The 13,413-nt window shown below is 52.1% G+C and overlaps 1 protein-coding gene across 1 annotated transcript in view; it reads left to right on the forward strand.

Annotated features, from left to right (window-relative positions):
* The first annotated feature begins 3,855 nt into the window (after window positions 1–3,855).
* Window positions 3,856–13,413, forward strand: part of TSPAN32 (tetraspanin 32) — a 33,251-nt gene continuing 23,693 nt past the window's right edge. The window contains exons 1-3 of the mRNA XM_075047910.1: window positions 3,856–3,980; window positions 6,036–6,150; window positions 7,489–7,586. Of these exons, the coding sequence (XP_074904011.1) occupies window positions 3,915–3,980; window positions 6,036–6,150; window positions 7,489–7,586 (279 nt within the window). The 5' untranslated portion in view covers window positions 3,856–3,914. The remainder of the gene's footprint in view (window positions 3,981–6,035; window positions 6,151–7,488; window positions 7,587–13,413) is intronic.

A 13,413-nucleotide genomic window follows, 5' to 3' on the forward strand; every position in this document is an offset into this window, starting at 1 on the left:
CGGAGTTGTATGGTGCATCTGAAGCTTGGCAAAGCCCAGCACCTCCCCCTTTTCTCCTCTCCTTCCCTTCTTGAAAAGAGACAGCCCCGGGTTTAAAAGTTGATTTTTAGCTTTGATTGTGCGTATGTGCTATACGAATGCTAAGCAGCCTTTACAATGCATCCTTGTGATGCGCCCGGGAAGGCAGACACGGGCTGTGAGGTCTCCCTGGCTCCCCGTCATTCATACAGCTTCAGTACGGTTTGATAGGGGCATGTTTTATTTACGAGCGAGCTCTAGGGTGAATATAGCCGTGTTACGGGTAGTAGCTGAGGGACCGAATGGGCCGAGCCAGTGACACTTGTAAAATCTGCCACATTTGGAGCTCTTTTCTACCACGGAGGGAGAGAGGTGTTTTCCCTAACGGTGGTGTGGGCTGGCAAAGGAGGCAGCTCCCAAGAGGCAGCAAGGACCCAGAAAAGTGGACACTGAGAAAGCACTAGCACGAATTCAGCCTCTTCTCCTCCATGTATATTTAGTCTTCCAAGTTCACCCCATGCAGCATTAACACATCAAATCCCCCAGCTCTTTAGGATGTCCATCTGACAGTGTGGGCAGTGTTTCCCTCCAGCTTGGAAGAGGGTTGGAGGTTTTTAGCTCTGCAAAAAATATGATCTGGCTTTGTTCCCTTTTTTAAATCAATCCTTTCTTTCTGGACGAGGTGGCATGTCCTTCCGACACCCGTGCAGCTGGGGATGCCGGTATGTATTTTCACAGCCTAACAGAAGGCTGCAAGCTGCCGCAAGGCTGGAGGAAGAGGGCATCTGGGCTCCCCGGGGTATTTTTAGCCTCACTACCCTCTTTCCGCACTCCCACTGATAACCAGAGATAAGGGAGGAAGCCGCAGGCAAGAGCTGTGGTCAGCTGTGGGTTTTGCACCAGTTTGGGAGCAATAAGTTGTGCTCTTGCAAAGGCGACCAACTGACAAAACCCGGCAGGGCGGGCAGGAGGCCGAGTCTTGCCAGAAGAGCCATGCTGCCATCCAGCCCACGCTCCGGCTGCAAGGGCAGTTCCCCACCATACCTCCAGCCCTGCCTCTCCTCCCGCTGGGATGGGGCGGGGGGGGACACCCTGCTTCTCACCAGGGCTCCCTGGGCAAAGAGCGGCTGAGGCAGGCGTACATCAATGATATGGCACCCAAAGGGAATTTAATCCCGGAAAAAGCGAGGTGTTATGAAGACCCCCTTTTGATGGCCACGGTTAAGATGAGCACGCATGCCCCCCTGCGCTCGCTTCGGTAGTGCCCTTGCATGTGCCAAATGACTTTCTTTGGGGGAGGAGGCAGTAACTTCTTTTGCTCTTTATTATTTTTTGCTGTTAGAAATTCACATGTGTTCTGCCCCAAAGAGAAATCTTTCCAGCCGTACCTATATGGGATAAAGTGTAAGACAGAGGAAAGAGAAACAGCAGAAAATGCCTCCACCCCCAAATCCAGCGCAGCGCTGGAGCAGGTAATTGAGGGAGCAGGCACAAAGGCAGAGTGCCGAGCACTGGAGGTGGGAGAAAGCATCTGAAGCATCAGAGGACATGGGCAAACCACCCAGGAACAGGCTTTTGCAACCAAACCAGAGGAAACATCTGTTTAAACCCAGGTGTTTAAAGTTACAGACCTGCTTTGAGAGCTTGCTGAAGTAGTGAAGGTGCCTGTTTTTATGGCTGGAGACAAGGAGGTAGAGCATCTTTTGTGGAGAGGCTAGGAGCACCTCCAAGGGGTGTAGATGATGATTTTGTGACCTCTCAGGTGGTCCTGCAATGAGGTGCGAGGCTCCTGCATGGACAGAGGAGACCTTTGGGGAACCGGGATGGGAACTGCCCATCTATTCCCTTCAGGAAGCCCACTTGAATCCCCCAGGCCTTCGGGAAGGATTTCTGCTGGCCTGTGGGGACCTCTAGTGTGAGATCTGGCTTTGCACAGGTCTCCGGTAGCGTGCCTTTAGGACTGGGGAAGGAAAGTGGGGTCTAGGGGAAAATGGAAGATGGGCAGCCCGGTTGTTCTCATGTCCCTTTGCTGTGAGCCAGGCTCCAGGTGTGCTCATGGTGTGCACCACGGCTGCACTCTCGCTTCGAACTCACCGTTGCGCTTGGTTGGGCTTCTGTAGCTGGTTTTAAACTCGGAGCTGTGTTTCATACCTTCTTGCAGCCCTTCCAGATTGAACCTGTAACTCCACCTGTGGACCGACCCAGCTGCCTTTATGCCCGTGCCCTTTTGGTGGTCAATCCCCTCGAAAATGCAAGTGACAACACAACCGTCTGTCCCGTAGCACCAGAAGAAATGATGGGTGCTACCAGCTCTGCGTTTGGACGCAGTCCTAACTCCACCACAGTGTTTTATAAGGCACTTTTCCCACCCGGCCCGTGGTGGGCACCATGCAGACATGGTCACCTTGCAGCTGTACTCCGGTCCCCAGGGATGCACTGCTGCGGATGGCGTCTGGTTCCTGCTCCTGGACATTTGTGGCTGGGCATCAGCTGCCTCCCCAGCCTGTTGCCCTCTCTCTGTAATCCTCTCACCACCACTCTCCTTCCCTGCTGTCCATCCGTCGGTCTTTCTCAGGCGGTTTCCAGCTGGTGGCTGGAGTAGGAAGGTCTCTGTGCGCACACAGGTACACCAGTGTCTCCACTGGGCATCAGGGAGCCCCACCAGGGCAGGAACCCACAAGCCGTGGGGGACACCTGTTTCAAAAATGGCTGTGGCTGCTCTCATTGGTGTCTCTGGAAGTTGCAGCCAAGATGTTTTGCAAGAAAGCTTACAAGAAAGCTAGCGATGTACTCAGAAGATCATGACGTGCTTTTCCCTGCCTTTGTGCAACTCACTTTCTCTTGCTTCTCTTTGCTCTACAAAATACATCTTCCTTCCTTTTTTTCACTCCTCTCCTCCTTCTTTGTCATTTTCCTGTAGCTACAGTTACTGATGCGGGATGGTTTTACCTTTTCCCCCGCTTTCTTTGCCACCTGAGGGGGGGGTGACTATTTTCCATTATTCTGTTTCAGCTCTTTTCTACCAGTCTAGCTCCAAAACTTAAGGCCCCCAGTCATTCAGTCTCCCTTTGGCCAGATTGCTCTTGAGGCTTCTTTGCAATTTACTTTCGGGGAATATGCATCCAGCAGGCAGCTGGTTTTGAAGACCAGAAGTCACCTGAGTCTTCTGTAGCCGTGAGTCCATGGGTCTTCAGAGGGGAAGGGACAGAGTCAAAATGTCCATGGACAGTCAGGGTCTCCTGGGCAGGGAGTTATATTTATGTATAGCCATCTTCCTGAATAAAGTACTACCAAAAGGATTTTTTTCCCTCATCTGCAAATAGAAGTTTTAATAGAGTCTCAGCCAAAGGTTATTGCCATGTAGTGGTTTTTAAATGGGGAGGGAAGACTCTTATGCAGACCTGTTTGGAGGTTTTGATGTCTTCTTTAAACAGCAGGTTATTTTCTTCTAAATAACATTTTCCTAAACTTTTTCCCAAGGCACTATTTATGCAGATTTTTTAAAAAAAAAAAGCTAGTGACAATGTTCATTAAGCAAAACTGCCTCCCAGTGAAAGCAAAAACCAGGGTATTTTGATACTGTATCTTGAGCAGTTTCAAAAGTTTTTTTCAGGACCTTTGCTCTGAACTCCATGGAAGGCTGTTTTTCTGTATGCCTTTCCTCCTTTCCCAGCTGGCTGCATGTCGGAGCTGATGGCAGCCCACCGAGAGCCCAGGCAGAAGGCGGCTGCTCTAAATGGGATTTAATAATCGGGCAGGAGGAGGTGCATCGGCACGTGGTGGGGACTACACTTCCCGAGAGGCCCTGCTGTGGCCATGCCTCCCTTTGGTGGAAACCCAGGCTTTATCAAGAGCTGGAGGGACCAACCGCCAGCTCTCTCTGGGGACAAGCAGCCATGGGACTGAGGTGCGGGATAAGGACCACCAAGTGCCAGCTGCTGGTGACCAGCCTCTGTGTCATGGTGAGCAGGCAGGTTGGGGGGGATCTCTGCAGAACTGAGGTGAACCCTTGCCTTTCCCGTCCCCACGCGGAGAGGGCCAGGTTTTCCCACGTTCTGTTTTTCACGGGTGGAGGGCAAGCAAAGCCAACTGCCCGAGTTATCGTTGCGCCCTGGGTGGTTATCGCTGGCTGCAAACATCGCCCTCGCTCCGCTGATAGACTTCTGGTTTCTCTGGGCTGTCACGCCGCTGCAGCTCTTTCACAACCCGGCAGCTGCCTTGAAGGAGAAAGGAAAAGTTGCTGCCAGCAGAATGGGTGGTGTTCAGCAAAAAGAAATTTGCTCCTGTCTCCTTGGAGCAAAAGAGGGAGGATGGACGTGCTGCAGTCACGCTTGTTGCTGAGAGGGTGGTCGGCCGCAGGTGGGATCAGTGAGGATATGAAACCGCAAGGCTTCAATGGAAGTATATGTGAGAGACCTGTGGATCCGCACCACAAAGCAAGAGCAATCCTTGGGATCCTTTTTATCAGCTTTTGAAGCAAATTCAAGGGGAGCTTCTTGACATCTGCTGTTAGAGCTGATGGGAAATGGTGGAAACTGGGGAATGCTTCTCCTGGATTTTTTCGACTTACATGTGCTTGTTGCCTTTTCACTTCATCAAAACTTGCAAGCTTAAAAAAAAATAATAATCTCTATTTAGTTCAAAGAGGGTTGGTGGCTTGGAAAGAGTGTAATTAAAGGTAATATCTTATTTTGGGCCACATGTTGAAATTTGGACAAACTATAGATTTCACATTTCAAGACCATTGGCTGTAGTGGCTATATGTTGTTCTCTCTTCCAAATAACAAACTATGTTATTTCGTGGAAATCAAAGGAGGATTGATACGAAACATGTTCAGAGGAGATGTTAAGGCACAGCCACTGGGGATGGCTAGATTCACGTTACTGCTGTTGGGAGGATTTTATACTGGTGTTTCTCAGAAATCTGAGCTAACCAGTGTTGCACTTAGCATTTTGCTGGGTGTGGGTTGAGATATGCAGTAATGCACAGCACGAAGGATCAGTAGGTGCCACAAGTTAGGTGATTTATAAGGAGAAAATGCTACAGTTTGGATGTATTTAGTCTCTGAAACTAAGTCTCCAGCAAAAGCAAATAGAAAATGTCATACAGTAGGGATTTTGTTGACATCAGACCGTCACATTTGACACAGGGATAGCTCCCTTGTGTTTCCATATTGTAAACACACAAAATGATGAAACATTATCTTAGGAGCTAGGAGTGGCCTCACATCTTGTATTTTCCAGGTTCATTACACTAGAGTTGGAACTGTTTTTTAACTGTCCCACTGTTGGTGCCTCTGTCCCAGCTTTGCCACCAGTCATGCTGCTAGGAGCCCTGCCCTAGAGCCAGGTGCCATCAGAAATGTTCCCTTTCCATCACCTGGACTTGCTCTGGGCAACACGGAGGGTAATGTGCTGGTCGTCACCCCATCCCTTAGGCATACCAGGGCTCTCAGGGATGGTACAGAAACACAGATGGCCTAGCAGCATGTTGCAGAGACAGAAACCAGCACGGGTCACTTAGAGTAATACAAGACTCAGCTCTTTGCACTCTACAACAGGAAATATAGCCAATAGTAGGCAATGGGACTAGAATTCCAAAGGGCAAAGCAGAGAACATCATCCCTGCCCAAAACCACTACTGAAGCCGGCAGCCCTTGTAACTGCACGTGCATACTCTGCAGAGCGGGGTGGGACTGCACGGGTGTGCTGCAAGACCATCGATCCTCTGGGTTTTCTTCACATGGTGGGATTTTCATCCACGGACACTGGCCAAGAGACTGCAGGCTGTGCAGTGTCACAGCACTCATGCAAGAGAGAAAAAGAGCTTTAGTATGTTTAAGTGTCTGGGGTTTGTCCTTTATGTGCATTATGGGGTACATGCAGCAGTCTTCGAATGATCAGTCTGTCTGCATCTGCGTGGGGCTCAGGAGTATCCAAATACGCCTCAAAGCTTCGTGTGTGCTCAGCAGGAGCTGCTGTGTTGTAAATCCCTTTCTAAAAACTTTCTTTTCCAGCTGCTGGGGTTGTCCATTGCCACGCTGAGCACAGTCACCCACTACGGGCTCCATTTCACCCTCATCAGCAACATCTCCCTGGAGAGCAACTCCTACAGGGTCATCCACCACGCAGGTACGTCACGGTCACATCCCAGTGAGACCTTTGGTGAACCCAGGAGCTGCAAAATCCCCTACAGCAATTGAAGGAAATGCAGAGGTATCACAGGAGGAGGCAGGGGCTGGCTTTTGGAGGAGGCATTAGGGCTAACACAGTCCCACACGCACTTTTTTTCTGTATCTCATCCACACGCCTGGCGCCAAAGGGTGCTGTGGGAGCCCAGGGTGTTCGGGTGCTGCTGTGTTTGTTCCTGTCCCTCTATTCACCACATCCCCATCCTTCCCCTGTGGTGCGGTGAAAGCTTGGGGGGAACTTGGCCACGGAGGGACCTAAAAGTGCAGCAGGGCTGGAAGGGCCCTGGGAGTGTGGGGAGAGGCATTGTTAGAAGAGTTGAAGCAAAGCATAGAAAATTGAGGCTGGGGGAAGAAAGGCATGGAAACACCTGGTTTGGAAGGAAATGTGGGGGCTTTTTTCCCCCTACACAAGGCAGAAATATAAACTGAGTCTCGGGTACAAGGCTAGAGCAAAGAGATGAGAACAACCCAGATACTAAAATACTCTGCTCGCCTCTGCTGCACTCACATCTGCTGCTTCTCCCGAGCTATACTCTGGACTTAAACATGTTCTTGCCCTCTCTAGATCCTGGTTCTCAATTTCAGTTTAACAAGGCAGGTGTAGAAACTATGTTAGTGCAAAGCTAAGGTACAGCCCTCCTCCTTTCCTACACACACCAGGGGCTATATAGATTGGCACTCAATCCAGCCTTGCAGGCTCTCCCTTCCCAGCCACCCCTCTGGAGCGATGCTTCCACTTGCTTTGCTTGCAAGCATGAACGCTTTGCACGGTTAGCCCTGAGTGAGGGTTGCAAAGCCCTTCGCAGCACTGTGGTCCCTGAGCCCTGCCCCGGGGTACCGGCTGTGACCCTGCCTTAGCGAGGAGGAAACCGGAGGGCGAGTGTTGCACCAGATTAGCGTCACACAAGGTGCTGATAGGGGCCGTGGGACAGCTGCTGTGCATCAGCACCCCCCGTTCAGGGGGATCCTTATCTAAGTGCCAAAATAATTGACAGCTTGCGGTCTGTCGGGTAGACTGCCACTCTTTTAGGGTGCTTCACTCTGCTGGAGCTGTGGGAACCGCTTGGAGGTTTACAGCCCTGCCGGATAAGCAAAGCATAGGCAGATGGGGGGTATTGAACAAATTATAAAACATTTTGAGTTCTGCAACCTGGTTCTCTTGGACCAGCTCTCCAAAATGCACTTTTTGGCCCTTCTGTGGGTGAAAGCATCCGACCAGGCCTCTGTTAGCCCTAAAGTCGGTGTCTGACCGCAGCTCCCATGTCTGACTTCCTTCCAGCTTTCTACTTTGGGATCTGCCTCAGCATGACCCTGATCCTTGCAGCCCTGCTGAGCTCTGCCGCCACGGTGCGGGAATCGCCGTGCCTCACCGCCATGGTACGTATCGGGAGGGCCTGGCTGGGAGGGGCCTTTTGTAACCTTGGGCTGGTACCCTTAAAATGTGGTGCTGGGGGCTGTTTTGCCTTGTGCCTGGGAGCATGCATGCCTGGGGAAGGATGTCCGGTTGCTCCACCCTGTGTTGCAAGGGGACATTTTTGTAAAAGGCATGACCCTGCAGATCTCCTCCAGCTAAGGGCTGCATCCTTCTGCACTTTGTTTCTTTTGCCAGGGTGCTGTGTGCACTGCTTTCAGAGCAGGGTCAAAGGGAGGTGCTTATCTGCCAAAGCAATTGCAGTGATGACGATTCCCAGCGTATTTTTTCTCACCAAGACAACATGTGGTTTGCGTGGGGAAACGTTAGCAGTGCAATTTTGAGCAAGAATTCAAGTCCCATGCTGTTCCTCTAACTTGTGGCAGCAAAGCTACCTCCCCTCCTTCCCACCTCGCTGCAAACATCCACTGCAGCAGTGGTGTGGGGTGTACAAAGCATGGCAGCAGGCATGGGGGCTTCGGGCTGGGCCCTCAGTTTCAGCCTCCAAGGAGAAGGTAGAGGGGTAGTACAGGAGCTGAAATGCCACCTTTCTCCTCTCCATCACCCACAGCGAAGTGCCTGTTTGGGCCTGGACCATGCCAGCATTAGTAAACTGGACTGTGAGCTCTGCTCCATTTAAAAACACAGCCGGCACACAGGGCTTAGTCTGAACGGAGCAGCATCCAGCCTCGGGCTGGAGAGGTAAGCAGAAAAGCACTGCTCACTGCATGTTTGCCCATGCTATGTGAGGGGCAGGAGTTAACAGGTAGGCTGCTGTGCATGAAGCTGTTCATAGCTGTTCACAGGTGCGTTGCTGTCATATGTAAACTAGCTTTCAAGAGATTTATGTGATCGATGTAATTGGGGAAAATGATACTGATGGCAGAAATGAGAAGGTGACACCTTAAAACTTAGTGCAAAGCCGCTACTGAAGTGGATGTTTTCACCTTCTCAATAAGCAGTCTTCCTCTAAGATGCTCAAAGGGGCCCGAGTGACACAGTTCCCATGAATACTGCTAGCAGAATATGTACAAATCCCCTCTCTTTTGCTGAAGTAAACTTTAAGGTGCGCCTGCAATTACTGCATCCAAAACAACGGATGGGTATGTACAGACTAGTGGAGATGGTCACAGCTGCCTGAAAATACAGCTGAACTTCTGATAACGTTTATTGGGTTGCCTCACTCTCTGCGCGTTATGGTTTGGGACGTGCCGCTAGGTAAAACAGGCTGTTACAATTACAGCCATTTCCTGCGGGGATAGTTGAAGAAAAAACGTACCCAGGAGCCCCAGCGTTGCTGTCCCGCTCCGAGGGCCGCCCGCTGCTCTCCTTCCCCTCGCCGGGGGGAGAGGCCCGGCAGGTCCTTTCCTCCCGCCACCATCGACTGCCCCAGCCCGGCTGGTTCGGTGGAACAGAGCCAAGCCCCGGCCACCGCGGAAACCTCGGGCTGGCAGAAACCCCAAACCAGCTCCCGACCTTCGCGGCGTGCCCCGTCCGCTCTGCTTTAGCGATCCACGGTTTGGGGCCTCTGGGGGAGGCGGCCGTCTTCCCTTCGGCTCTCTGATGCTCCCACTGCAGCGAAGACAGGGCATCACCCCTCCCGGGAAGAGGAGGAAGGCTGCGAGCTGCCTTCGCCCACTCCCCGCGGGACCGAGCGGGGTGCCCCGGGGGTGCCTCTGAGCTCCCTTTCCGCCCTCTCCGGCAGCGGGAGGGGGCCCGCCGGGCGGGCTGCGAGGGCAGCGGGGCACAGCTCGCAGCCCACCGCCCCGCCGGGCCCGGCCGCGCCTCGGCCGCTGGAGGGGGCCGCGGGCCCGCCGAGCCCCGCTCCCCGCTCCCCGCCCCGCCGGGTCCCCCTCCCCGCCCCGCCGAGCCCCGCTCCCCGCCCCGCCGAGCCCCGCTCCCCGCCGGGCCCGGGCGCTCGGCAGCGGGAGGGGCAGGGGAAGGCGCTGGGGCAGGGAGCAGCCGCCCTCAGCACAGCGGGGAAGTAGCCCGGAGGCGGCGGCCGGCAACCTTCTGCTCTGCTGCTCTCGGTTCGGGCAGCTCGCCGGCATCTTAAATCACCTCGGGGAGCTTTGCTCGTTCCTCTAAACGGCCGCCCCTCGCCGCTCTACCGGTCGGGATCTTACAGCAAGGGCCAGCCCGCTGCCTGTGTTCTCACCACGTCCTGCCCCCTCCGAGGCTCCTGAACCTCTGCTCGGCAAGCCACAAGTGCAGGCGGGGAGAGGCACCCCCGACGGCTGCGGCGAGAAGTCGGAGAGCCGCAGGGTAACCGGGGTGGGAAGGGGCCGCCAGAGATCGGCCAGTGCAACCCACAACAACTCATCCAGCGCAGGCGGGAGTGGGGTGCAGCCCTGTGGGGCTCTGAAACTTGGTGTCCGTGTCACGTCCTGATCCCCGCTGGGCTGTAGCTCGCAGAAGTGTTCAGCCCCCCCCCTCTGCTCGTAGCTTTTTCTACTTGTTAATAGAGAGGATTTTTCACTTTCCCCCGCTATTGATTTTAAAGGACTTTTCCTCTCCTGCAAAGCGTGTGTCTTGTTTAGAAGACCATTTAATTCACTCTTTAATCAAACAGGGAGGACACCAGAGTATTGGTGCCTGACATCTGTGGCTGTATAGGCAACCGAGCCATGCTGGGAGAGCTGTCTGCATCGATGTGGCTAATCCACCGCAGCGCTGCCTGGTAAACCAGCTGCCCTGGGGAAATGCTAGCCAGGATGCAGACAGGCTTAGAGGAGCATTGCCCTGGTCACTGACCTCTTGGGTGGATCCCATCTCCTTCTTGGGCCTCAGTTTGCCTACAGGCCTTTTTTTTTTTTGTCTATTTAAATTATAAATGCTCACCCTGCCTGGCTATCTGGAGCTTTGTGTGTATACAGAGGAGGGGTCTCAGTCTTTGCAGGCCTTACTGGTGCTGTCCTAATTACAATAATGGGTGCACAGTGGTTAGAAACCAGAACAGGTCAAATTGCTTAAAGCACATGTATCTCAGGAGCTCGTCTTGTAGCTGCATTAGCAGCATCACCAGACCGGACAGACGCTACTGTGCATCCAATGATGCTTGCGAGGAAGCTGGTTTCTAGAGAGTAACTCAGAACAAATCCTGGACTATTATCCCCAAAGCTCCTCTTAAACAGGGAGAGTAGTGACAGGTTTATTGACTGTCCTCCAGTTCTGGCAAACCCTGCTTTTTGGTGATCTGTGGTCCGTCATGCAGTCAGTCCTGAATGTAAACATCCTGCAGTTCTCACAGCCCCTGAAGGCCACGTCACTATGGAAGGGAAGGAGAAGGAAGGAAAACTGCAGTTTTGCTTGTACTGCTTTTACAAAGGAAAGACTCTGGCTCCGGTGGGGTTTAAGGCACCGTGTGCTGTTATCTGGTCAGACAGAGAGAGGACACAGAAAAAAAAGCAGGGAGCAACATGCCAACCAGAATATCCCAGCTGAAATTCTTACACCTGAACTTTCCAGCCTAAAAAACACTTGTGTAGTGCAAAATTTGTGTTCAGGATGGAGCAGCTGTTCCAAGCACTGGTTCCAAACAATTTCTGTGGTAAAAAAGCCTTAGTGAATGCCTGATATAACCCGGTTTTTCACCGAGAGTGATGTGCCAGTAGGGCCAGCACGCCGCACAGGCTGTTCGTTTTACTGTTCCCAGGTGGATCATTGTAGGCAAGTGTGTAGAGGGTCCTTGATAACACTGCAGCATACTTCAGCATCTCGCTTTCACAATGAATCTGTCTCCCGCGCTCTCCTTCGTGGTGCAGCACTCCTGAGCGAGTCATCCCTGCGCTGATGCTCCTCAGGGAGCAGGCATGGGCAAAGCCGGGGTGCTCAGCTGTTGCCGAGGATGGATTCCTCCTTCGGACTGAGATCACTGGCTCGTGTTTGCTATGTGGAAAGGCAAAGACATTGTGTGCTTTTAGATGAACTGGGTCAGGGAGGGAGGAATGCACCCTGACAGATGCATTGTGATTTCTCTGTGAATCATACAAGTATAACTGTCATAAAAGCTGAACTGCATCCTTAGAGCAACTTACTTAGAAATTAAGTAATTTCAGTCTTTGAACAGGAGGGGGGGAAACTGCTTAAAGATGATGGGTAAAATCCTTTCTCAGTGAACTTAACAGAAAAAACCCCCCAAACCCCAAACCACAAAACCTTCCCCTCAGTTTGAAATTCAGTAAATTCAGTCTGTGATAGGTTTTTTGGTTGGGTTTTTTAATGATTTTTTTTTTTTAAACTGAGTAGGTTAGTTACCAGGTTTATCTTTTTATACCAACACCTCTAAGTTGCTTTATGAAGCATGATATAATGATGTCTGTAGAATCATTTATATAAAATTTGAAAGCACAGTGTCAACAAGGCTTAAGAGGAGCGACTGAGGGATCTGGCGTGGTTTAGCCTGGAGAAAAGGAGCCTGAGGGGAGACCTTATTGCTTTCTACAACTGCCTGAAAGAAGGTTGCAGCGAGGTGGGGGCCGGTCTCTTTTCCCAAGTAACAAGCAATAGGACAAGAGGAAATGGCCTCAAGTTGCACCAGGGGAGGTTTAGATTGGATATTAGGAAAAATTTCTTTACCGAAAGGGTTATCAAGCACTGCAACAGGCTGCCCAGGGAAGTGGTTGAGTCACCATCCCTGGGGGTATTTAAAAGACGTGTAGAAGTGGTGCTTAAGGACATCGTTTAGTGGTGGACTTGGCAGTGTTAGGTTTACGATTGGACTCGATGATCTTAAGGGTCTTTTCCAACCCAAATGATTCTATGATTCTATGAAATTAGCTCCCCCCTTCCCCGCCCCGGGCTGTGAGGTCTGGCAGGGAGCTGGCCCTTGCACTGGCCACAGCAGCACCAAAAAGCAGCTGGAGCCGAGCAGGGGACAGGTCAGTTCCTTCCCTGGGAGCACAGGGGTTTGGCAGAGCTACCGAACCCAGTCCGAGCTAAAGGATCCCTCCCTCATCCGAAGCAGACCCCCTCAACTGAAGGGGAAGCATCAGAACGGTGAATTAAAATATACACCAGCCAACAGACAAGGCACTGTTTCTGCAGATTCTGCCAAGTCTCTTGAAGACAAATTGTTCCTTGCAGCAAGGATGGAAACAAGGTCATTCATAAAAGAGTAATTGATGTCTGGCCGGTGACAGCCCTCTGCAGGGCTGATGTGGCTGCCTCCTGCAAAGGAAGCAGGCAGCAGCCGGCAGCCAGCTCTGAGGAGCTCCATGGGTCTGGGAGGTGGTGAACCAGCCTCGACCCTTCCACATTTTGTATGCAAGCTACGCCTTGCCTTTTTCTTTTTTCCTCCAAATGTCTTCTAATGTAATTAGAAAGTTGCTCTTCCAAAAACCTTTTGGCTGGGAAGGGAAAAAGCAGCCTATAATTCATTTATAAGATGTTCTCGGAGCCATGTAATTGCTCTGCACCGGCTGGATGGAGGGGGAGCTTCCCGAGGGGCCGCGTCTCGGTATTCCCAGAGAAGCTAGACAGAAATAAAGGGAGAGCTGATGCTGGAGGTGAAGGACTGAGATGTGGGGTGGAGCCAAGGAAGGGAAGATGAGAAGGAGGATTTTAATCTGCTGGGGTATCTGGCCCCAGAGAGATGTTGTAAGTGCTGGAGCTGGTGGGGGAAGGAAGGCAGGGCGTGGGGGGGGGAATCTGGGTGGTGCCGCTGGCACGCTGTTGTTCTCACTCTCCAGGTTCATGGTGAGTCCTCTCAATTAAACCCTTACCGGAACGATGCGTGGAAGAGCGTTCACATTGTTATCGGTGCTGGTTTTGTCATCTGCCATAATTTTCTCT

Source organism: Buteo buteo, chromosome 16 (assembly GCF_964188355.1).
Source record: "Buteo buteo chromosome 16, bButBut1.hap1.1, whole genome shotgun sequence".
Taxonomy (NCBI): Eukaryota; Metazoa; Chordata; class Aves; order Accipitriformes; family Accipitridae; genus Buteo; species Buteo buteo.